Source organism: Trichosurus vulpecula, chromosome 2 (genome assembly GCF_011100635.1).
Source record: "Trichosurus vulpecula isolate mTriVul1 chromosome 2, mTriVul1.pri, whole genome shotgun sequence".
NCBI classification, from domain to species: Eukaryota; Metazoa; Chordata; class Mammalia; order Diprotodontia; family Phalangeridae; genus Trichosurus; species Trichosurus vulpecula.
The window spans coordinates 455,056,764-455,083,778 of NC_050574.1; the positions used below are offsets into that span (position 1 = coordinate 455,056,764).

Genomic DNA, 27,015 nt, shown 5'->3' on the forward strand with positions numbered 1-27,015 from the left:
TAGCACTGGCTTCATCCATGTCATTAGTTTTTTTCCTACTCAAAATAATAACCCCAAACTATTTTACCTGCCAAAAATCACTTATAGATTAAAATCTATCACCACTCATTTATTTAAGCCAACATTTTGGGCTGTTTTATATGAAAATAATTTTATTATTATATACATCCATGAAATTTCTATTTTAACATACATAATGTTTACATAATTAACATGAGCAGTTATTCTGGGAAAACAATGCCATTTGTTGGGCATAATGATTGTAAGGCTATTCTCTTTCCAGTGCTTAAAAAGGATTCTCCTTCCCTCCCCATGCTTAAAGAAAACCTTGCTCCTGTTCATCCAAGGTATTTCATTATCATGCAAAATTGGCACTTAGATATATAGATATCTATGGCAAAAGTCACAATGAAGAAAAAACCCAAAACCACACAAATAAGTACAATGTAGATATTATGGATTAGAAATACAGTATAATTATTATAAAATTTAAAACAGATTATGAATATAATTTCAAGAATACATAGCTTGACCTTGCATTATGCAGAGTTGAGGGTCAAAGAGCTATCTGCACACTTAATGTGTATCTCTACCAATTTCAGTTGTCATTTCAGGATATTTTCTCTAAGGAGAGATTTTTTGACACTATGCATTATGAAAAAAATCCAAAATTCCAATAATCTATTCAAGGAACATTCTGCCTTTGCAGAAAATCATTCTGTGTCCATTTAATTCACCCACACAATCCCTGAATGACATTTGTCCTAAGCAGAACCAATTTAAGTGATATTTGGATAATCATTTTAAAATATCTATATCTAAAAAGGTATTCCCATGGTTAACCCCCAATTGAATTATGATTTCTCCCTGATGCCAAGGAACCTCAGTAAAAAGTCCTACTGTTCTTTTCTTCTTCCCACTATCCCTCTAAGTATTTGGTGCAATTTACCAGCTAAAGTAGGGGATGATTTTGCCAACCTCAGCATAGAAGATGCAATCTATTCCTGATTTTCACTCTAAAAGGAAAAAGTGTTACTCCTGGCTTCTGGGATGACAGTCTGGTTATCCATAGATGTCTATCAACAAAGACAACTCATAACAAATAGATTTCACCTGTTTAATACATCATTAGAAGATTGTTGGTGGTGTCAAACATGGCGACAGGAGCTGTTTGAAGGCCTGGAGCTTTTCCTTCTTAAAATAAACCTTTTGAGAAAACAACTATCTATCTCTCAGGCCTTCCAAGTTTCAAGAGATACCCAAATAAGAACTTGCTCTCAGCGAGAGGTGCTAAGGAGGTTGGATGGTTTACTCTTGTTAATTCATCCCACTTCATGCCTGGAGAGTCAAAGGGAACCCAAATCAAAAGCCATCATTGGCCTATTTCTACTGTAAGTCATCACTATTTTTAATATTTGCAAAACTAAAAAAATTCCACAACTTTTATTAAAATTTTAATCTTGCTTAACGCAATTAGATTTTATGTTTTTAGCTTAAAATAAAAGGAATAACCTTCATTTGTGGTTTACTTTTCTGGATTTGCAGTACAATTTCCTCTCAAAATTTAAGTAATTATTTCTTAAGTACAAAATGTATTTAAAAGAATCATTTGAACACATGTATTAGCATCTCTTCATTGATTATCCATACTTTTATATCAGACAATTGAAAAAATAAAGACAGGAAGTCTTCTCCCACTCTCAATTGCAGGACCTTTGCCCCATTATTTAATATTTATCTTTTATATAGTTTGCTTTGTATGTATTTGTTTGTACATTCCCTCCTCCATTAGAGTGTGAACATGCCAAAGTCTTGTTGGGTTTACTACATCTGGAATTCTCAAATTTGAAAATTTAACTTTGGGTAATATTTTAGCATCTACTATAATTGAAATGAAAAACACCCAAAGAAATGATATTGAGAATTTTATACTCTCCCTCATTTTTTCAGAGTTTTGAGGCTTCCAGTGGTAGTGATGATATGATAAGAATGAAGCCAAAAGAGAACAAAGACAATTTCTCTATTCTGGACTCTGTACTATCACAAATTTAAATGATTAAATGAGGATCCTGGATGTCCATGTACTTGTATGTATTAGCATCATAAGAAGACATCTTGAAAATGATATTAGTGTTTATTCCTATTCTGCAGATCTTCAATGCTGTTAATTTTAGCACTTATTCCTTAGGTGAGAATGCCAACAGAACCATTTTGCTACTAAAGTACAAAGCCATTCACAGGCTTTAGCTGGGGAGGAGGTAGGTACATTTTCCCTTATCATCTACCATTTTCTTACCCTTTCCTTTCTCCTAGCATAGGATCATGGAAGACACTCACTGCATCTTTCAGCTATGGGCGTTTTCCCTCCATGCCTGGGACGCTCCCTCCTCCGCTCTCGTTATTGTCTTTCATGGCTTCCCTGAAGTCCCAACTAAAATCCCACCTTTTCATAGAAAACCTTCTCTTACCCCTCTTAATTTTAGTGTCTTACCCCTGTTAGTTATTTACTATTTAACCTGTATACAGCTTGTTCTGTACATATTTGTTCACATGTTGTCTCTTCCATTAGGTTTTAGGCTCCTTGAGGGCATGGACTGTTTTTTGACTTTTTTTGTGTCTCCAGCCCATAGCACACTGTAGGCACTTAATAATTGTTTATTTACTGATTGTTTTAGAGCTAGAAGAAACCTTAGAAACTACCTAGTCCAATACTTTTCACTTTGCTAGAGGAAACTGAGACCCAAGGACTTTGTTGCTTGCCCAAGATCACATAAGCAGTGTCAGCGCCTAGATTTTATCTCACATCTTCTACCTCTAGAGTCACTTCTTTGTGATTGTACCCATCAAAATCTGACCTCATGGATGAATCAGATAACTCTGCAATAGATACTGGGGAAATGTTCATGGTAGAACAGACAGTTTTCCTTACCCCTTAAATCTCACAACACACAGCCTCTTCATCATAAGGGTATCCTTGACGCCACTAGTTGTAAAGATTTACTCATTACAGAAAGGATCGAATGGTGACTTCTCTATATCTTATTTTCCATGACCAAAGCAAGTCACTTGCAAAAAATATCTATACACAACACGTGGACGTAGGTCCTAGAATTTCAGTGCCATCTTGGTCTGTTAGAGCCATGTGAAAAATATGACCCTGAGAATAACACTTAGCTACAATAAGAGGACACTGAGGAATAAACTCATTTAGTGAGCTAATGGTCCAGATGCCTTGGTGTCTAGGGAACAGGTCTAAAATGGTTTTAGGTTTATTCTATGATAATTCGGGCATGAAGAATAGGTTGAAGCAGTCCTCTATCAATGTTCTCATTCTCCTATTTTCTCAACATGTGTACAAAATGGACTTGAGAAAGGGAGGTAAATAGAGCAGTTATTCAATTGAAGAAGATACTCTTCCCTTAATTATTTCAGTTCAGTCAAAAGTGATTCTTATTTGGATACTGTAGTTACCTTAATTCTCCACTTCATTTTGTGTTTGTAGCCACATTCTAAAAGTAGGGGGAAAAATCATTAATATCTTTAGTCAAGATATTCTTTGTGAATAATGTGCACAGAACATGGATTGTTTGGTGTTTGAAATGAGAGATGAGGGGCTAAAAAGAATTATTCAGTATCATTACAAATTCATGGAAAATGAAGGCAATCTCTGAAAAAATGGCCTTCATTTTCATCTCAACTATGACCCCCACCCATTAGACCCTGATGAAGGATCTTCCATGTAAGCTATGCCAATGGGAAACAATAGGGTGGAAGAACAAAGCAACTTATGATGCAGTGAGTAATTAGAATGCCATGAAATGATGGGAGAGCATCTAGTGCCCAGTTCTAACATGCTAAGATTTGTTTCAATGAATCATTCCAATGTTTGATCTTGTAGTTCAGCAGATTATCTTTAAACACTAAAAAGAATGTATACATTAGTTACTGTTGGTAGCTTACATATGTATTCTTTCAAGGAAAAAAAGAGATGCAGAAATTCTAAGACCTTATCATAGAAACAATCCAATGATTTGTTCAAGTGGTTCAACTACAGTGTGAAACTTTGTTCCAATGCACAGCACAACTTCATAAAATGTATAGAGCTGTTCACATTGAAAGATGGTGGAAAGTTTAGCTATTAGAAAGTAATTTACAGAAGGTATTAGGGACAATTATAGAACTTGTTAATATTTTAAGCTGCAGTGACAGCAATGATATTTCCATGTCTTACTTTTCTTTTTTAACCTGGACAATGCACAACGTTCTATGGGGCACTTCAGTTTTTTTTCAAAATCTACTCTTTCTTCAGACAGGATAATAGTCTTTTTTAAATTGGAGATTTCATTAAAGAAAAAAGAAGTCCTTCTGTAATGTGATTAAAGATTATGTCTTAGTCATAATGGGGGGATTTTTTTCATCTTTCATCAGTCAATGATGTACTTTCATTACCCTGTAGATATCTGTTTCTTAATGACTATCATTTTAACAATGTCCAGAGTAATATATCATGATGATAGTTCCTGCTGAAATAAAACACTGAGATTCCAATGCAATGATTTCCAAATTTTTGGCACACTAATTTTATCCACCTATTTATATTGTTATTATTATTATTTGAAGGAGATGATGAAAGAAAGGGTCAATTCAAACTTTTTAATTGGCTATATTTTCAGAACTAAAGTGCAACTCATTTTCTTTATGATATTATAAGTCATTCTGTTGTGACATTCAAAAATTATTCTGCAAGCTATGATTTAGCTGTGTCTAAACTCTGTGTGTGTGTGCATGCATATGTATGTGTGTGTGTGGCATGCAAAAATCAAACCTTCAGAAGTAAGTGTCATTGCACAAAAAGAAACCATACACTTTCATGTTTTATGCATCTTTCCACAGGAGATATCCTGTGGTTCTCTGGATAATGCTTCAAATGTCTATAAATCAATTGGTGAAGAGGTGGGAGGGGAGAGGGGAAAGGCCATTTATAGACTAGAAGTTAATTATAATAACCCTACAAATTTGACCACAATTGAGCCTAGCAGGGCAAGCTGTGAAGCGATCATTTCACAAACAAATTTTCCAAAGCATACAAAGTTAATCCATGTGCTGCTGGGATGAGGCACAATAATAAAGAAGCATCACTGCGGTAATCTATGGCTAAAATGATGGTGTATGACTTATGATTAAGCTTCATTACCTGCAGAGCAAGGGGCTTCCATCTCATATTTTTCAGTAAAGCTGGTGCTGAGGTAAGCATGCTCTGAGGTCGCTTTTTCAAAGTTAAGATAACACCACTCGGGTCCTCTCGTAGAGCATTCACCAAATTTTTCAACTGCCACCCCACCTGGTAACCAGCAAAATCATCACAATAAAATTGAGGCACAGCATTCAAGATTCCATGTTTCCCCCTTTAATAAGATTAGTAAAAAATGACATCATAGGTGTACCACCATAAACATTTTTAGGCTTTAAACTCAAAGAAACAACAAAAACAATGAATCTTTGAATTGATTAACCAAGTTATCTTAATACGATCTGTTACCAGGCAATACAAAAGACATTTACCACAGAAGACCAAAGGCTACAACAGACATTCTGTATGGAAAACAGGAAGTTACAATGGAAAGCAATGCCACAATTGAGATTACTCTTCTCTCTAGTCCAAACCATGAATGGCATTTTAAAATTAAGTACTCATTTTTCTTTGTGGGGAGGAAGAGTGGAAGCACAGATTTGTTATTCATTCATATAGGGAATTCCTTATGAGAAAACCTGATCTATCAGTGTAGGTCACAGATGCTTTCCAACTCGTGGTCAGAGAGTTACATGGGGACATGGAGAGGTAAAGTAACTTGTCCAGAGTCACATAGCCAGGTTGTGCCAGAGACAGGACTCGAACCCACATCTTCCTGATTCTGAGGCTAGCCTTCTATTCACTCTGCCAGGCACTCTCTCTAAGCACTCATATGACAGAACAAAAATTATGGAACAAGCCTAAACAACCTCCTGAACTTAAATACTGAATTACGATTGCCTCCCTCCCTCATCCTCTTTTACGTCTACGTGGTTCTTTTGCCTCTACTTCCGAATGGGGCTAACGTTATACTCTCGGTAACTGGTGCCGACAACACCAAGGCTACGTTTTCTGATGTATGGAAGAAAGATTCAATAAAAGACATCTTTTACTGGGCCATAAAACTAGAATAAAAATGACAAGGTAATGCGACTTGCATGCAACAGCTGCTGCAGTGATATGCCAAATGAGCCCATAAACTTCAGATGCAATATGTAGGATTTAATGAAGCTACCCTATTTGAATGCCATCCCCTAACATGTTATCTGATTACAACGAAGCACTTGAGCAATCCTCCAAAATCTTGCTTAACTATTAGCCCTTCTAAATTACTTCACTCGGTGTCCTTTTTTCTTTTCTAAAAAATAGGGAGCACTATTTCCATTAATTTTTTTATGTATTGACTTATGATAGAACATCAAACAGTTGAAATCCTGGAACCCAGTTTCATAGGAGGGGCTGGGAACAGATGCCAATTTTTTCTTATTACCCTGAAGTTCATTGAAAATCTTACACTTAGCAAAGATTAAAAAACCCAAACAAACAGTTTTCTCTCCCACAAATATAACCGCAATTGTCAGAATTTCTTCTGAAAAGTACTTTAGGTCTCAAGTTAGTTTGACTTGAGAGGAGAACTTAAAAACCTACATTTAGCAGTCTGCCTAATTTCTTCCTAGTCCTCAGGAAAATAAAGCAAGTTTTCTGTTAGTCAGCTGCGTATAAGGAGGGACCGTTTGCCCCTTCTTAGGTTGGCTGGTTTCTTCCAACAAAAGCAACATAGAACAAAAGCAACATAGAACACTCAGAAGTTGTGATGAGAAAGTAGCTCAGGAAGGAGTTAGTTTAGGATGATGCAGGACAGCATGGTGGGTTTTCAGTAGTTTCTTCTTATGTAGAAGGTGCTTAATAAATATGTATTGATTGATATAACTTGATTTCAGTTTAGAATTATTCTTAAAAGACAGAAATATGAAAGGGATAATTGATAAAGGGATAAGGGATAAAGTGGAACCACATTTTATAGTTGAATTAAACGTAAATAGAAGAATGTTCTATAAATCCCAATTACCTTTGAATTGGGAGGAGAGATAAGAGGATGAAGGTAAGGAATTTGGATTCCAAAAAGGGATGGTCAAATGAGAGTTTTGGGTTTAGAATCAGAATAGCTGAGTTTCCTTCCCACCTCTGCATCTTATTAGCTGTGTGAACATGTATAAGTGCTATTATGTCTTTGGATCTCAGTTTTCTGAATTATAAAATGAGGGGATTGGACTAGGTTCCTTCAAGGTCTAAATTTAAATCCTAAATAGGGATGGGTGGGTGGTGCAATGGATAGAGTGCCAGGCCTGAAGTCAGGAAGATTCCTCTTTCTGAGTTCAAATCTGGCCTCAGACACTAGCTGAGTGACCCTGGGCAATTCACTGAGCCCAGTTTGCCTCAGTTCGCTTATCTGTAAAATGAGCTGGAGAGGGAAATGGAAAATCACTACGGTATCTTTGCCAAGAAAATCCCAAACGGGGTCACAAAGAGTTGAACACAACTAAAACAATGACAACAACCACAATGACAACACCAAGAAGAGCTGAGCGATCCAAGGCTCCATGGTGATGATGATTCCACTAAATGTTTGCCAAAAGCTTTGCATTCTTCCCAAAGTATTTTCAAATATATGAACTCATTTGAGAATTCAATTAACAAGGATCACCTACAGTGATGGAGCTGCGAAAAGGCCTTACTATACTTTAAGAAGGAATTCTCTGCAAAGGCATACACTGATGTGTTTGGTAATCAGGACGTCATAGAAACATTTCTGCACTGGAAGAAGAAAATACGACGTGAATTTGCATTCCAGTGTCTGTCCTTCCTACGAAGGAAGGCCACTTAGGCAGGACAGATGAGGAAGCAACTGGACGATTGAGTTCCAACTTGGAGAAATAGAAAATATCCCTAAGCAAGAACTGCTGCTAAAAGATAAAAAAGAGCAACGATTTCAATAAGCTACTATTTTATTCCAAGAGTTATTTAAGCATAAAATGCAGTCACTGTAATACGGGCAACTCTAGGTGGCCACATATTCTTTCAGTATATCCATTTTCAACAGCTAATAATACATCGATGTGTTAAAAGTCACAAGCTTTAAATTAGAACATGGAAAAGATTATTTGTCAGATGTATTGATAAGAGAAGAATTTAGGACCAAAGAAAGTACAGAGAGCATTACAAAATGAAAAATAGAAAATCTTGGTTATATGAAATTAGAAAGTTTTTGCATAAACAAAGCCAAATAAACCACAATGGAAAGAAAGCAGAAAACTGGGGAAATTTTTCTTGCAACAGTAATCTTTGATAAAGGCCTAATTTCTCAGATGCATAAAGGATTGAGTCAAATTTATAAAAATACAAGTCATTCCCCAATTGATAAATGATCAAAAGATATGAACAGGCAGTTTTCAGACAAAGAACATACGAAAAATACTCTAAATCATTGCTGATCAGAGAAGTGAAAATTTAAGCAACTCTGAGGTACCACCTCATACCTATCAGATTGGCTGATGTGACAAAAAAGAAAAATGACAAATGTTGGAGAGGATGTGGGAAAACTGGGACACTAATGCATTGTTGGTGGAGTTATGAACTGATCCAATCATTCAGGAGAACAATTTGGAACTATGACCAAAGAGCTATAAAACTGTGCACAGTAATACCTCTGCTAGGTCTATATCCCCAAGACATAAAAAAGGGGAAAAGGACCCACATGTACAAAAATATTTATAGCGGCTCTTTTTGCGATGGCTAAGAATTAGAAATTTAGAGGATGCCTGTCAATTGGGAAATAGCCCTAAACTAGCTGTGGTATATGATTGTGAAAGGATATTATTGTACTATAAGAAATGATAAGCAGGATGATTTCAGAAAAAAAATAACTGGAAAGACTTACATTAACTGATGCAAAGTGAAGTGAGCAGAATCAGAACATTATACGCAGTAACCACAACATTGTACAATGATTACTTGTGAATGACTTAACTATTCTCAGCAATACAATGATCCAAGACAATCCCAAAGGACTCATGATGAAGTATGCTACCCGTCTCCAGTGAAAGAACTGATACTGTCTGAATACAGACTGAAGCATGCTATTTTTTTTTACTTACTTTCATTCTTTTTTTTATTCAAGTCTTCTTGTATAAAATGACTAATATGGAAATGTTTCATGTGATTACGTGTGTAAGCAAATAAAAGGGGGAAGGAATATCAGATTTGAAAGACAAAAGTGTCATTAGCTTCTTCCCTTAACTTCTTTAGTCATCCATGCCGTTGGTTTGGTTAAGGCAAGTGTCATCATTTCAAGGTAGTAGAGGCCTAAGAAAAGTGCACTAGAAATATAGGAAATGCAACATTCTTCACCTCTTTTTCTCAGGTGATTTAAGTGAACAATTTATGCAGAGAGAGATTAAGAATCTGACATGTTATTCCACATGAAATTTGATCTAGATTCTAAATCCTCCCACCTAGCATTCTTTTGTCTTTACTGTCATAATGTTATGCCCTCAATAACTGAGAACACCAATGCTACATTCTGATGTATGGAAGATTGGCAATGGGAGTGGTTATTTAATTCTAAGGAAATCAGTGGATCTGAGGATCTCCAAACATTAGATAGTAATCACACCGAGTAGCTCTCTACAATCTTCCTTGAACCATTGCCCATAGCTAAACAACATTTTAAAACCAAGCAGAAACAAGAACTAGGACCTATCCCAAGAACAGAAATACATTAGCTAGAAATTTGTCCATATGAAGAAGTAACTAATTAATATAGTTTGTTAAATGATGGGAAAGTTCAGTAAAAAGTACAGAAACAGAAAGCCAAATTCTCTGAAGCAACTAGGTGGCATAGTAGATATGGTATAGTAGTCAGGAACACCTGAGTTCAAATCAGAGCTCCAACACTGTGTGACCCTGAGCAAGTCACTTATCCCATTTGCCTCAGTTTTCTTCTCTTTAAAATGGGGATAATAATAGCATCTATCTCTCTCAGGATTTGTTGTGAGGATAATAACTGTAAAGTGCTTAACTGTAAAGTACTGGCATACAGTAGACACCACATAAATGTGAGCTCCTTATCATTATTATTATTATTCTTTAGAATGCTAAAGGAGGGAAAATATGTGAGACGGAAGAATTATATTCGTTGATACTCTAATATAAAGGAGCATAAATTCACTGTTTGGAGATAGATTTTTAAAATTAATGTCCTCATCAGGCCTGAAATCCATGACTTAAGGCTGTCAGATATATCAGGAAGGCATCAAAATACATTTTTAATGATCTGAGAAAAAACTCAGTTCCAACTCTTGATGGCCACCATGAGCTCTCCTGAGCATCCAGAACTAAGTAGAACTTCGAAGATTTCTCAGTTACCAAAGATAGGAACATGATAGTTCCATTAAATGCTTCATATAGGAGTTAAGAGAGAAAAAAATTTCTAAATATTCTAGGAAGTTCCTTAGGAGGGAAGAATATTAGTAGGCCTATGTTTCTGAAATGTCAGTCTACTAACATTTTTTTCTCCCATATCCCATGATGTCCAATTCCATAGATGTTGGGCCCTTCTTTTTCTTTTGGACAACTCCAACAGTGCTTCATTCTTTTCAGCTGTATTCTATTTCAATAAAATCACTTGCTCCTCTTCCTCACAGCTGATCTGGAAGACCCTCCAAATTCAAATAACTTTAAACTCACAAAAATCATAGCTTCTCTTTATGAGCTAGAGAATAAAGGTAAACAACTTTTACTACAGTCATTGCCTATCAGGACTGGATTATTCTTGCAAAATTCCAATGTATCTCTAGTAATCTCTAGAGGTGTCATATTGTTAAGATTGGTACTAGGTCACTTTAATTTAGTTGTGCATAAATAGTAACCTAAAATCAAAGAACTGGCTACTTCAACTTTTTAAAGAGTGTGAATCCCTCCTATAACACCTTACTAACTAATTAATGAATGACATAGTACTTTATAGTTGGCAAAAGCATTTAATAACCTCATTTGCATAACAAAATGATAGGCAGTATAATTTACCATTAATTTTTTTTCTCCTTTTGCCCCACATTGAATTTCTATCCTTTTTAGACAGAGCTCTAGAGTAGAGCCCACAAGGAAAGAAAATTTCTAACTCTCTTCGGTTCCATTGGAAATAATACAATTCTCATTATGCTCATCTAAAAAGGACATGAGATGGATTGTGAAGAGAGTCTTGGTGAGAGGAGGAAGGTGATTCAGTATATGGGATGTGGGAGGCTATTCCAGAAAGATGGAGAGCATGACATTAAGTAACAAGTCAGCTATGGGAAAATACAAACAACAGGAACTTACTGAATATCTTCTTTGATGATAATGGAGGAGAGTTGTCAGAAAATAGACACATGTAAATGTAGGCCCAAAGATTTGAATCCCAAGAGAGAGGGAGACTTCTAAGCTCCCAGTTTGCTCATCTATAAAATTCTAGAGGTCAAATTAGATATTTTATAACTGGACTTCTCCATCTTATCATTGTGTCACAGACCCCTATGTCAGTATGATAAAATCTATGGACCCTTATCAGAACAATATTTGTTGCCTACATTGTCAGTGGAAGGGAATGCTAATTTTTAGTTAGAGGCCAGTGCAAATAAAGATGTAATTTTTCCCATCCACATTCAGGGACCCCCTGAAGTCTATCCATGGTCCTCATGGGGAGCATGGTCCATAGACCCCAGTTTAAGAACCAATGTTATAAAAAGATCCTTTCCAGTTCTAAAAATGCTCTGCTAGGTCAGGAGATTTGATATACTCTGCTCTGCAGAAACGAGTAAGGAAAGGGAACGTCAAAAATTGACAAAAAGCATTTTACTAACGGGTATTTGTAGTAACTGAGAATTATAGACCTAACCAGTCAGTTAAGCAGCCAGTCAATGAGCATTCATTGAGCACCTACTATTTGATAAGTCTTGAAGGTACTATGTATCCAGCACTATTCTAAGTGCTAGAGATATAAAAAAGAAAGGAACAGAAGACAGTCACTTGGTAGGTAGCCAGTAAATGTTAGTAATCGATCCTATGCCCCCAAAAGGGAATTAATATATGAAGGAAGCAAGCTTTTTAAATGTCATGTGATGAAAAGGGGAAACTCTGAGAGAGGGGCATAATGGCCAGAAAACCTTAGAGAGTTGCTAGTTCAATCCTTTGATTTACAAATGTGGAAACTGAGGTCTATAAAGTTAAATTACTTGTGCAATATCATATTAAGTAGCAGAACTAGAGGTTGAACTCAGGTCCCAACTCCAGATAAAGTGTTCTTTCTCCCTTAATATCCTTTTAAAAGATGGGGAAAAAAGGAGGCACGTTTCAAGGAGAGCTGGTGACTTAACCAAAGTGTGGTGGAATCCATGGAAAGCCTGGCTGGCTTCTTGATTACTATCGGATAGTCTAGCCATTAGTATATACACTAGACAGGAAGGATCAAAACAGAAATGATTACTTAAGAGTTGAAATGCAAGATAAGCAAGGAGCCAATAAGAAGGTACCTGACTGCCCAGCTTGACTTCAAGTCCCCAGGCTCAGAACTGAGAGGTATTATTACTGAGACACTACGATATCTTGGAGAGACCATGCGAAGGAACTAAGTGAGGTTAGTTTCTTTTCCTGACAAAATTCTAGAATGTGCGTTTTATGAAGGTTTGCAGAATTGGTGATTGCTAAGTATCACCATGGCTTCATCAAAAGGATTTTTCCCTTGGTGCCTTCCAACAAGAAAGTCTAGAAATGTGATTATGACAGGTAATAGACATTGGATGGATTCAAAGAATATGTGTTCATAGAAGGAAGCAAGTTGAAGAAATGGAGAGGTAGTTTGGTTTTTTTTTTTTACGACAAGGACTTTTCTTTTGGAGACTATCTGAAACAATTTTTTTTGAGCAGTTCCAGCTTTCATCTACTTATTTAAATTAAGTTATGGGTCTACTGGTCTGGTCAGAATCACCTGAATATACTAACTCATAGAAAATACGTCACTGTCTTAGCAATTTAGTAAAATATAACACTATTTACATACTCCATGGTCTAATATATATGTTTAGGAAGATCAAAATCACTGTCACCTACCAGTCAATCATGTTTCATATCACTTATAGAGTCAAAGAACAGTATCTCAGAGTTGAAAGGAGCTCTGGAAATCATCTGGTAAAAAATTCTACAGAACACAGCAGTCACCTCTACACATGAGTGATCTTGGTTCTTCCAAACGCCTTAACTAATTCTGCCTCTCCAAAAAAACTTATAAAAACTTGCTCCCTAATGAAGAAAATTATTCTCTTTTCAGATAGCTTTAATTGTTATGGAGTCTTTTATGCTATTAAGTTGAAATCTCCATAATAGAAGTTACTCAGCTTTTAGGGAATCTCCTTAAGGAGTCTGTCATATTTCGGGAAGGCTTGGTGGTCATGCATACCCAGTCATGCACAAACAGGAACTTAGAGACATCAAAATCTCTGGGTACCTTCTCTTCTACAGTTTGGACTCTCTTCATGACAGGGGCAAATACCTTTGGTGACCACGTGTGTCCTTATTTCCTACTTCACTTAATATTAATAGAGGATCGTCAAATAAGATTATCGGTTGGTACATAATCCCCTCATTTCCAAAATGCCAGCTTTCAATTAAAAGATGTAACAATAGCACCATGTGTGAGCTTGAGTCCTTAATTTTTCTTCCTAGGACTTAAGAAGCCCTTTCTACCATTTTCAAAAACTGGGCAGATTCACAAATCACTAAAAGTAGGTAGAGGTAAGTAGATTTGTTAATTTTGAGCGGTTCTTTGTCATGTTTTAAATATAATCACCAGGAAGACAGAACACCCACTGATTACATGTGTACTTATGTACATGGTCATACTGCCCAGCAGGCACTACTGAGGACCATTGTGTGTCTTTTTATTTAGGCCACTAATAGGTTTCCCTGAACCTTCCAGTACCTACTTACATTTCCATGAAGCAAGGATTTCTGATTCCTTCTCAGAAAACCTAGATCTACTTTCTAGGGGAAAAGTAAAACATATGCAATAGAGTTACAGTCATTCGAAATTTATTTTCCTACACTTCCCACATTTTATGTTTCCTGACTCCCTTCATGGATTAATTTTTTTCTGTTTTATCCAGGAATTCTTCATCCTGTCATAAGCTTTAGTACAGAGATTTCCTTTAAGCTCTTTCACCTCTTCCTCTCCCTGGAAGAACAACCTGCATTTAATTTATACAAGGATATACTTGGCCTCTTATAGAAATGGATGCAGTGAACTTCTTTGAGTTACTGTTACCTTTAATCAGTTTTCACATCTCTAGTTGTGCAAAAGTCAGGATTCTCACATGGATTCCCTCAGGAAAAGTCCAACAACACTTGGCCTAATGCCTATCCTATCCTATCCTATCCTATGCCTAATGCCTGCCCATCAGCTGCTGTTAATACTCAGGGAAAACAAAATGGCCAACGGATAATGGGGTATCACGTGCCAGGAGGAGCAGCAACATTTTGCTTTGGACAGGCCCCACACAAGTACAAGAAGGAAAAGAACTGTTTAATAATATGATAGAAAAAGTCTGGGGGGTGTCATAGCAGAGCACAAGTTGAAAATGAGCTAATAATATTTTGCTGCAATACCAACTGAGAGCTAAAGAAACTAAAGCCAGAGAGCTCAAAGTAAATTGTCCATGCAGGGCAGAGAAAGTAATCCTCTCCTTTTTCACACAGCATTAATTGTGGTCTTAAAAGCATGGTCTACAATCGAGGTCACCATTAAGAGGGATGTGAAACATCTACAGTTGTTCTAGGGAGGATGAAAATACTGATTAAGGGGATATTAAACAGGTCATTGGATTTAGAGGTAGAGGAGGACTGAGGAATCCCTGTTTTACAGATGATGAGGCTGAAGCCAAATGTTTTGCCCAAGACTGAAAAGGAAGTAGGTAAACAGCCAAGACTGAAAGCTAGACTTTTGACTCTAAGTTCAATGGCCTTCCAACATGATGTGGCCTGGCAGAACAAAATAGGAGTACTCATACTAGAAAAGAGGAGGTCAACTACTAATGCCTTCAAATGAATGAAATTATTATGAAATGGGAATTAACCATGGTTTGTTCTTTATAGAGGGCTAAGTAACACAAAACAGACAGACTGAAGGAATAGGGATTTTTGAATGAGCATAAAGAACTCTTTGACCTAAGAAGTGATTAAATACTGGAAATACACCTATAATTTCTTTGCTGGGGGTACTCCCTCTACTAATAAAGATGGTACCATCTCTGTGATTCAGTAGATGCTCTTTAATATAGTTGTGACCAAGAAATTATTGTTGTGACCAAGAAATTAGTCACACTGTGGCCACTCTGGTGATGAACCTCCCCAAATTAGCTATGTTGATCCTTGAATGAGAGACTATATAGTTTATCATGTCTAGCATTCATGCTTTGACTGTTCCTAACATCATTTAAAAATCTTATTTTTTTACATATGGCTTTTGTTTTGACATCACTTTCATTTATAATATGTACCTATCCCAACTTCCCCATTAACTATCCCTTATAACAAAGGATTAATTTAAAAACAAAAGGAATTCTCCAAAACCAACCAGCACATCAACTGTATACTACAGTTTATTAAATATTCCACATCCACAGTTACTGGCCTCTTCAAAGAAGGGAGGAAGGTACATTTCTTCAGTTCCTCTCTGAGTTTACTATTTTTTTAAAGTATGTGCTTCAAGAATGGAGGCTCCTAGAAGGAGCTGGTGAATAGGTTGCCTATATTTAACTCCCTAATTCTGTTATCTATATAAGGCTCAACATACCCCCTTCGAGTGTAGAAAGTACCATAATATCCCCTGTGTGGTCACTGACAGAAGAAACTTAGCTCTGTCTGGCTCATTCTGGGATGCTCTCCTCACCTATTCCTTTTTAGGGTTATGATACATGTGAGAGAATTATGATAGGGCAGCATAACGTTCTCTGTCCACATATGGAAAATTATAGATCCTCCCTCTGGCCAACAAGGTAGAGAGTAAAATTTGCCATCAATGTAGCTAGAAAGTTATACATAATACATATACAATAGAAGTTATAGTCAATGTGAAGTTAAAATATCCTGGGAAGTGAAATTTTAAAAAGGCAGACTTTTCCAAGGGATGTATCTTGCCATCTGTGTTGGTATTATTCATCTCTGGAAGAATATCCTCCTGATCCTTTTGAAAATCATGAAAAAACTCAATTGAACATAAAACCCTTCCACTAAAACTAGTAAATGGTGCTTGTAGCAGATGTTCCAAGTGAGGACATATTCTCTGCAGCGTTCTGTTCCTTTGCAACATTACAAAGATAATTTTAAAATGTGTGATAGAAACATTTCCCTCCTAATGCATACCCTCCTCATCACATTTTAACTGGTCGATACAAGCTGATGTGTAGAAAATTTCATGCAAATTTCAACTTAAAACTAACAAATTATAATACACTTTTGTCTCCTGAAGAAGTTATTAATACGAAAGACCTTGCAATGCTTAACGATTTATACTTTTAAGACTTTAATCAGCATTACCAGTCTAAGAAATTTGCCTAATTTTTTTTCCCTTTAGTACAATATTAACGAACAAGGTTTACAATATTAAACTACAGTACATTTGGAAGAACCCTCATCTGGCCCCTTCCACAATCATTCATTCATTGCAATGAAAGAGGTAAGTCATGAATTATGCATGTGTCAAATGTATCAAAGAATACTCTTCGAAGGATACTCATTCTACTAAAGAGCTCTTTCTAGCATAACATGAAACTTTGTAATTAAGATTAGCCAGAAATCATCCATGGTTCACTCACACTAAGCAAAATTTTAGTATTGATATTTCAGTGAAGCAAAAGACTAAAAAAGATTTCCTTGAGAAAGATTATAAAACCATTTATGTAAAAGCAATAAAAATAAGAACAAATCATTTCATTTCCTTTGTAGTAGAAAAAAAGACCCCACACCAAAAGTAAACTAGCTACTCTAATATATGCACTCCAACTCAAAAGAACACTGATTGAGGGAAGTCAGTTTGGGCCCTTCCCAGCAGCTGTTATTTTATTTGACCCAAATGTACAGTTAACTTTAAGTCATGATTCTGAATTTGTACAAATTTGTTTCAGTCTTTTGTATCCTGAGAGACAAATGAATAGGGGAAGAAAGAGTTAAGTTACTTTTAATGGAAGACATCATAATCTCCTACTGCTAATGGTTGAATATACATACATACACGAGAGAGTCAAGTGTATTGCCCCAGTTTTATGCAGAATGATCATTGTGGCAAGCCACTGCTTTTTTCACTTATTGTTAACCTTCTGTCGAGTACCATGCTATCAAATGTCCCAGCATCTGAATAGGCACTATCTGATGGATTTCTTAAGCAGGAACTGAATGAAGGCTGAGCTACTGACCATTAGTGTCGTCCCCATACTTCCTTAAATCACCCAGGTCATAGCAAACAGTAACAGACCTTCAATAGTCTAATCTTCATCTCCAACAGGTATAACCTGGGCTCCTAATAGATTTCTTTGGTTTGTTAACATGGCTGCCTCTCTCAAAAAGTTAATATATAGACTCAGTAAGGCCAGTATGGGGATATCCCTTTGTACTGCTGTTTTAAATATGGTAGTATGTATGTGTGTTTGTACAATTCATGACATATGCACACACATATACTGCTTTCTCTGCAGTGCACATGTATATGTGTTATGTATGCATACACATATATACATATGTACATATAGATGAATATCTGTGCCTATCTATCTAGATATCTTTGGTTTCCCGAGTTGGCCTCATGGTATAAATGAGTAATATACACTTTTTTATTTTTATTTTCTGGAGGGGGGAAGGCAAGGCAATTGGGGTTAAGAGACTTGCCCAAGGTCACATAGCTAGTAAATGTCTCAAGTGTCTGAGGCCAGATTTGAACTCAGGTCCTCCTGACTCCAGGGCCGGTGCTCTACTCACTGTGCCACCTAGCTACCCCTGTAATATACTCTTAAAGCTTAAAACCTATTTTGTTTTCATTACCTGGACATTTATAACATGCACTGATTCCTCAAAGGCACAGGTTACCTTTAATTGGAGGGTAGAAGATTCTTTTAAGGAGTGTAGCAGCACCATAGTAGAAGGTGTTCAAACTTTGACTGACTCAAAGAGCTCTCTGCATTTAACTTCCATGGTACCAGGGAAAACAATAGCTGTCCCTTTCACAAAGTTGCACCTAATCTATATTAAGATATATTCCCCCAGTAACTTTTCCCCCCAAGAATGAAAATAAATCAGGTTGGTAACTAAAGCCCCCATTAATTAAATTTGCTTGATATAAAAATTTTAACATTACTGATCTTGTGTGCAATTTATAATATCTAATTTCATTTTTGATTTCATGATTAATTTTGTACCTGGAAGAAGTACATGTATTTGCTCATGCATTTTTTTAATCTTCCCTAACCCTGACCCCAAGGACAGAAACAAAATAAATTCATATGAAGATGTTCCGTTTAGCAATTCTGAGAAAGAACAGAACATACATACATACATTTACACATATATTTCTATGTAAGAATTATGCTTCAACATAATCTAGAAACCAAGAAAATTTAAATATTTGTAAAAATCAAAACTCATATTCAAGAATTGTCATAGCTAACATTCTGTAATTTTGCCAAAATACAAAAAATCAAGTTACTGTTAGAATGAAGTCAGGCGATGAACAGAGGTGCAAGCATCTTAAAAATGTGAGTTATGAAGCAATAAGTATCTTTGTTAACAAAAAGACAAAACAAAGATGCACTTTGCCGGATTCACAGAATGTTTCTTAAAGAAACAGTAACAGTCAATGGATTGCTGCAGAATTACAAATAATTTCACAGATTAAAATGAAATTATTCTCAGAAATCTTTATTTTCACATCTTCAGTCAGCCTGGAGATGAAGATACATTGCCATACCCAATGATTAAATAGTTAAAAAAATAAAAAGAAAGCCACAACCTGATTTGTAAGAAGGGACTTAGGGAGAAAAAGATAAAATTTAAGGGGGAATCTGTGACTGACTACCATATGGAAAAATTCCCCTCACCATAATAATTGCAGTGGTCATGTTGATAGACAGGAAGTAATATTGACTCATGGGCAATTAAAAAGAACCCACAGTAACTGTCATTGCTTACTAAATTCACTTTTATAATGCTTTAAATAAGTTTATGTATAATTCAATAATTTTTTTTTCATTTTTCATTCCAGACAGTTAATACTATCTATTAATTGCCTATCTTCTGTCCTAATTCTGTTACTCCTATGTGATCTGTCTTTATTCCTTTCACTTTTTGTTTGGAAAAGGGCAATACTGGAGGTATACATATAGCTATATATTTTAATAAATTCGCATGTATGTAGTCCCTAAGATCCTGAGCAACACTTAAAACAAGTAATCACTCCTATCTGGAAACTGTTCTAATAAAATCATTATACTACACCATGAAGCACATTTCAAGTATTATAATAGAGACTATAACATTTTCTGTGTAAACCATTTTATTATATTAGGATCATCAGAATATAATGAGTGGTCACTTTTTAAAACAGTTCTAGAGGAAGCTAAGTGGTGCAGAGAGTAGAGCCCTGACCCTGGAGTCTGGAGGACCTGAGTTCAAATCCAGCCTCAGACACTTGACACACTTACTAGCTATGTGACCTTGGATAAGTCATTTAACCCCCATTGCCCTGTCTTCCCTGTTCCAAAAAACCAGTTCTAATTTAGGTTAATCATTAGATTATATAAATTAACATATTATGTAATTAATACACTATTAAACTGAAAGAACTGTTTTAAAAATTAACATGAATTATACTCTGGAGAACCTAATATAAGGAATCAAGATACTACTAATAATACATGTTAAAATTTTATGAGTAACTACAAATTAAAAGTCAGGGATTTGCATACAGTCTAAACAGTTAATAGGGGATTAATATTAGACCTTCAGACATTCATGGTCTCTAGTTGCTATGAATTCCTCCTCTCTAAGGGGGCTCCTCAGAAGGATTTCATCTAATAATTTCACAGCAACTGAATCATACAGTACCATAGATGATGAGATAAAAAGGAATAAATAGGATCTTTGAGCAAGTGTAGTTGTGTTAAAACATATACCAGCTTCTTGTCCCAAAAAATTACCTCTTTTCACATAATACCTTCGAAGATACTATGTTAAATGTAAACCATTATTAAAAGAAGCATGTCCATGATTTCAAAACCACTATCAGATATGTATTAATAATCTAAAGGAATTTGAAAGCAATTTTCAGTTAGTGAAGTAGAAATGAGTTTTCCAAGAGGAAACTGCTCTGACCCTACCTTCCCACATTAGTCTCTGCTTGGCCCCCTGTTGTCTTCATCTTTATCCTCCTCACTCCTGGGGCTAATCTTTCAAGGAGCTGGACAAAGGAGAATCAAAGAGAAGAAACTGAAATTTCTTCTCATTTAACTAATGGCATACTGTAGTCCAAATGCTGTTGGCATCTTTTTGAAAGTCCTTGACTATCTACTCTCAATTCATTGGGAGCCAAGCATTGTTAATTCTTAGATGAAGCATCAGTCCTTCCAGTAAAGTAGTTACCTGGATGCTAGATGGCTTCCTATGTGTGTGTGTGTGTGTGTGTGTGTGTGTGTGTGTGTGTGTGTGTGTGTATATACACACACATATATATGTATATATATATGTACATATGTATGAACATATGCATATACACATAGACATGTACACATGCGTGTATACATTGAGTGCTATTAGGACTCAATAGTGTAAAAACACAATTTTCATAACTTTTGATTTAGTTAAGAAAGTATGTGGACAGAATTCCTGATAAAAAACAAACAAACAGAACATGAATGTCATTGACAACTTGGAAATGTATAGATTCTTGCTTATAGAATATTCTCCCAAAGAATTTTATTATCTATAAATATTCTAATCAACTAAATAACCTCTGCAAATGCACTTAGGGCAGCTGCTCTTAACTATGGTGTAATGATAGTTTCCTACAGTATGAGACTGAGTGGGCAGAGTTTTAGGAATGCCAGTAGTGCATGAGGAACTGTCTTCTTGCCAGAGATATAAAGTGGGGTTCTGATCTCCTTGGACTGGCTGTTTACACATACTTTTTTTCTTCCTCTTACCTGGGGCAGTAACAGCTTTCTATGTGTGTGAAACTGCTGCTCTGAAAACTCAAAAGTCAAATTTAACTTTGAAAAGAAGCATAAAAAAGATTTAAATTTTATGGTTTCATTTCAAAGAAGAAGGTTTAAGTTTAAAAAAGAAACCAAAACTAGAAGCAAACAATTCTGCCAGACAATTCAAAGTTACTCTTCTAGCAACTCCAAAAACTGATTTTAAATCGTTCTCTGGTTCATACAACTTTCTCAGACTTCGGGTTGAAACATTATGTCATATCCCTTCATAGTATGTTTTAAAAGAATTAAAAACCCACATTTTACACAGTGATTTAGCATGCATAAAGGCTTGTTTTACTGAAAGATTAACATTGTTCTTTTAAAGCTAGGGCATAATAACAAAGACAAGATTTCAATATTATACTCAATGTATTAATAGATATAAAGAAGTAGCATTAAATGTGCATTTCAATTTTTAATAGATTTTAATTTAATATAAATATTTTATCCAAACATAAAGACAACTCTACTATCCATTAGAAATGGACAAAGGAATAGAAAAGTGCAAAACATAATTTAACAACTTCATTTTAACTAAGAGTCTCAGTCATTTCTTTCATCAGAACCACAACACAGGATCAAAATCAATATTTAAAATTTCACTTTCCTTTTGTTCTTGCACAATGTAGGAGGCATCTAAAAACTTTATAAAAACCAAAATATAGGCAGTCATTCAACAATTCAATTCCTTACATTATTAAGTACCTACTGAGAGAACATTTTGTAGGGAGAGATAGAAAATTTAAATACATAGCCCCTGCTCTCATGGAGCTTACATTCTAGAAGTAAGATAGCAAAGTGATCTTCAGGGGTATTTGAATAACAAAAGCTAGGAATGTGAGAGTTGGCTATATATATATATATATATATTGGAAAATAAACATTATCAAATTTCTTAACTTAGACACATTAATTAACATTAAGAAATGTAGTACTTTAGCTAGCATGTCTATATCCAAGAAATTTCATATATTTTCATAATAACGTATTTTTCCTTTATTATACAGAGCTAAGTTTTGGCTTTCCCAAGCAATTTCCTAAGCATAATAGACCACATCTGTCTCTGTCCCCATTGGGGGTAGGATTAGGGTTGGTGGGTAATAGCTGTTGAAGAACTTTTGGGAGAAATTTTGCTGCTAAAATCAGTAATCAAATGGCAACATCATTCATCAGTCACATGTCAAAGACTATGTGGTGCAATAGAAAGAAGGTTAGAATTGGAGTCATAGGATTTGAGTTCAAATCCAAGGTCTTCTATTATTATCTGTGTCACCTTGAGCAAGATGCTTAATTTCTCTGGGTCTGAGTACCTTCATCTGGCAAATGAAGGGGTTGGAGGTTTGACCAAATGACATGTAATGTCCTTCCTGGCTTCAAAGCTATTACCCTTTGATGAATAATCTCTCCAGGTAAGTTCATTTCCCAGATTCCATTTAATTTTTTTCTCCTCTCCTTTTTTTCTAAAGACTCTTTGTTTTTGCCTGCCTTCTTAAATTTGTCCTTTTTTGACTTTATTCCCCCAACCAGAGGTAGGGTGTCAAATGAGCAACCTGAGGCCCACAGAGGTTTAATCCCTTACTTAATGATTTAGTTGTTATTGAACGAATAGATCCAGGACTGGAACCCAAGTCTCCTGAGCTCCAGAAAATATCTTTTCTAGATTTTTCTTTCTGCTACTTGTGATATACAAACATTCACAAACACATTGTAAAAAATTTCAGGTGCATCAAAAAATCTAATCTTCACTGAATTATTTCCAAATGGCCAATCTACATTGATTTTCCTAATTCCCTCAAGCTGTTCCTGAGACACACATGTATCTGATAAAGACACAATACACTTCTACTTTCACTGACCATTAACCACAATAACCAATATAACCTTCAAAGGCAATGCAAGCATTGTTCCTTATTAATTTCAATTCTCCTGGATTCCATTCACTAGACTCACACTCAAACAGAGTTTATATTTGTTAAAAATATGTTAAAAAAAGAGAGACCATGGGCATATTAAGGAGCTGAAGTTAATGACTAAGGCAGAAAATCACTCATGAAGGGACTTCTTTTTCTCATTCTGACCACATTCTAAAGAAGATCCCAGAAGCTGCTACCTGGTTTGATTGCAGAATAATTCTCAAAGTACTTGGCTGTCTCTCTGAGGACTAGCTCTTGACACTCTACTGGGAAGGCTGTTTTCTACCCCACTGCTCCTTGTATTCACATCCACAATGCAGAAGATATGAAGCTCCAGTCTGTGTAGGCACTTTCTATATTAGCAAGAGAGACAGTTTTCCAGCCACTGAAAGATTTGCAATTTCCATGTGAAAGGCTTTGTCTGTCAGCAATCTTCTGTGCTATTCGGTCCCCTCCTCACACCCACAGACTTCACTTTTTAAGCTTTTATTAACTTTTACTGTACTTAGATAATGAGCACATCAAAGAAAATACCACGACTTTAATTATTAGTGTCTAGGTGCCTTTGCAACATCACATAGACTCTCAGTTTCTCAAGTGAAAGCTAAATGGGTTGGTTCACCCAGGAGATATGAACTACTGAGAAATATTAACTATGCCTCAGCCCTTCCTTACAATGTGGTGATTAAAAGTTTCCTAGTCCTCCAAATGAGTTTCTCTTCTAGCAAATTTCTGATACCAATAGTACACTCAATGTCAAAAGATATGACAGAATATTATGATAATCTTTAAAAAGCTGATTGGTTTGATAAATGGAATCCTTGCAAGGAATGCAGAAATATACTTTTTACAAGAGAGGATTACTGAACTGATACTCTAGGGTTTTTATTTTAATTTTTGCTTCTTGTTATTGACTTCTTGCTGTGGCTCATTTTAAGATGCATTTAATTTTTTTTCTGAAAAATTGAACTGACTGTGGATATTCCAAATGAAAAGGATCTATCATGATCATGAATCACAATTTTTTTTATTTTCTAAAAATTGAAGAAAATTAAGTATTAAAACACTCTGAAGAAAGAATCTTTTGTGAATAGCACTAGCACGCTAAATATAAATAACATTTGGAAGCCCATTAAAAACCACAATTAATGAGTTAATGCTAAAGCAGGTATTCATAGGATTAAAGCTATTATGAACCAAACCTACATTTTCTATGTCATCATTTAGCTTCTAAAAGGTTAGGATAAAAAGCCATAGTAGGAAAGAGCATCCTTTTAAAAATTTCTTTTGCAGTTGCTGTTCTCCCATTTCATTGCAATTAAAAACTGTATGTTCCAGTTCTTACCAGTGAGTTGGCAAGTCTGACTGTAGACACTAGAATTTTTTGTTTTTGCATCCATCCATCCATACATCACCAAACAATTGTGAAGAACAAAGTAGCTAGCCACCACTGATAGAAGTTACTTGATTTTTTTGCTTATGAGCTGATAGCCCATCGTACTCTTGTTATTTTCATGTTTCAGCAAATATTACAATGATTTTCCCCCACTGACACTTAATGTAATCATACATACCACAGTTTGGTGATTGACTTGAATCACTTCATCGCCAGCATGGATTTTCTTGCATCGATCTGCAGGTGACTGAATTAAAAATAAAAAAAAAGAAACGATAACATAACTGTTATTCTTTGTTTCCTTTCTCCCCAAATTTAAGAAATAAAGCTTTTTTGAGGAGGTTGGAGAACACCTGTGATTTCCCTGAAGCACCTCTTTCTACCACTCTGGATGATCACCTCTTCTGCAACATATAGTCTTAGAAAGTTGCCTGGGGCAATGGGTTGTCAAGTAACTTGCCTAGGGTCACATGGACAGTATGTGTTAGAGAGGACTTGAAACCAAGACTTCCTAACCCCACAGCCAGATTTCTTTACTATATCATCCTTCCTTTCTTGCTAAAAGAATGAAAATAAATCTCCTTTTCATTAGACTATATATATATATATAATATATATAGTATATATTTCTTTATATATCTATACCAATCTTTTTAAAAAATGATTTTATTGACTTTTTCCACTCTGTCTAATCAAAATATTCACTTTATATTATGGACAGGAAGCAAAAATACTAAACTAGGCATAAATATTTGTTATCAAAGATAACTAAGTTTCTCAGTGTTTTTTTTCTAGTGGAAAAATGGTAATCGATATTGATGTTTACAAACCTTACACATTCAACCTTCCAAGTCTCCACTGCAACATAAATATATTTCAAAACATTGTGTTTTATGTACTTTGATCCTTGTTATTTAGCATAAGTAATTCAAGTGAACTTCAGCAAATCAATATTTTCAAAAGTGCATACATGCATGAGCAGTACCCAGGCTTTGGAGATCAGATAAATAAATTGCTAACTTATTGCATCATTAATAATACCAGGACTGAAAAACCTAGAGGAAATAAATTAAAAGATGAAGTGGCAGGCCTGGGTCCCTACCTTTGAGATGAGCTCAAAGCTGTACTTTGTAGTATATAACATTTTCTCTCTCAATGTTTAATTAAAGTCATATTTTTCCTTCTACTTTTAATGTTTTTAATATACTAGCAAACAAAACCAAAACAAATGAATTAAAATAAAATTTCTACTGGATTCAGTAATCTCTTAACTTTTCTCTCTATTCTTAGATGGAGTAAGTACGAGAGAGCTAATAGCACCAATAATTCTCCAGAGCAGGGGTTCTTATCCTATTTCCTGTCGTGGACCTCTTTCTTAGTCTGGTGAAATTTCAGGACCTCTTCTCAGAATAATGTTTGTTGCCTTCATTCATGATGGAAGGAAATGTTAAAATTTAGTTAGAGGTGTTTCATGGAACCCTGCTCTGGAAAATAAATACAGAATTTAGCACATGAACTTCACAATTGTATAGGTTTCACAGAATGAGATGAACTTATGGGCTTAAATTATCAGCCTTCAAGGCACAGTACTCAGACTTTTTTATTTAGATAAGCTAGTCATTCTTAAGCTGGGCTCACTAAAATGTTTTAAAAATGATTTCAATATAATTGCTTCCTTTGTAATCCTATATATTTTTTTTTTCATTTAAAACATTACTCTGAGAAGAGGTTTCTAGGCTTCACCAGACTGTCAAAAGTGTCCACAACACACAAAAAGGTTAAGAACCTCTGGCTTTAAACAACAAGGTTTTAGAACAGAGGTTCTTAACCTGGGGTGCAGAGCCCTTTTTCCCATGGATAGATTTCAGTGGAGAGCAATCCATGAACTTGGATGGAAAAAAATACATTGAAATTTTCATTAATCTCTAATTGAAAATTTTCATTTCCTTCAATTTTTTTAAAACTTCATTCTGAGAAGGGATCTATAGTCTTCACCAAACTGCCAAAGGGGTCAATGACACAAAATGGTTAGGAATCCTTGAATTAGCTTAATAAGTCTTTATGAAGTAAAAAATAAAAATATAAGTAGCATTAGCACTGTAATTTTAAAAGTTAATATTTATGAAAAGATATTATAGTGTGAGATATCCCCTAGAAGTCTAGAGTTATCTATTGTTTCAATGGTATGGGAAGCATTTCCAAAGAAAATAATATTAATTCATCAAATATTAAGACTAAATATCTTGAAATTCCCCATAAGCTCTTTACCTTGGTTATAAGAGCTATCCAAAGAATTTAGATACTGAA

General features: G+C 35.3%; 1 protein-coding gene across 5 annotated transcripts in view; it reads right to left on the reverse strand.

Annotated features, from left to right (window-relative positions):
• Positions 1-27,015, reverse strand: part of CNKSR2 (connector enhancer of kinase suppressor of Ras 2) — a 334,206-nt gene that overhangs the window by 145,485 nt on the left and 161,706 nt on the right. For 3 of the 5 annotated variants that reach the window (XM_036747695.1, XM_036747694.1, XM_036747698.1), the window contains exons 8-9: positions 24,887-24,955; positions 5,195-5,341 (exon numbers count right to left, since the gene is read on the reverse strand). In XM_036747695.1, the coding sequence (XP_036603590.1) occupies positions 5,195-5,341; positions 24,887-24,955 (216 nt within the window). The remainder of the gene's footprint in view (positions 1-5,194; positions 5,342-24,886; positions 24,956-27,015) is intronic. The other 2 variants (XM_036747697.1, XM_036747696.1) reach the window with 1 other exon arrangement.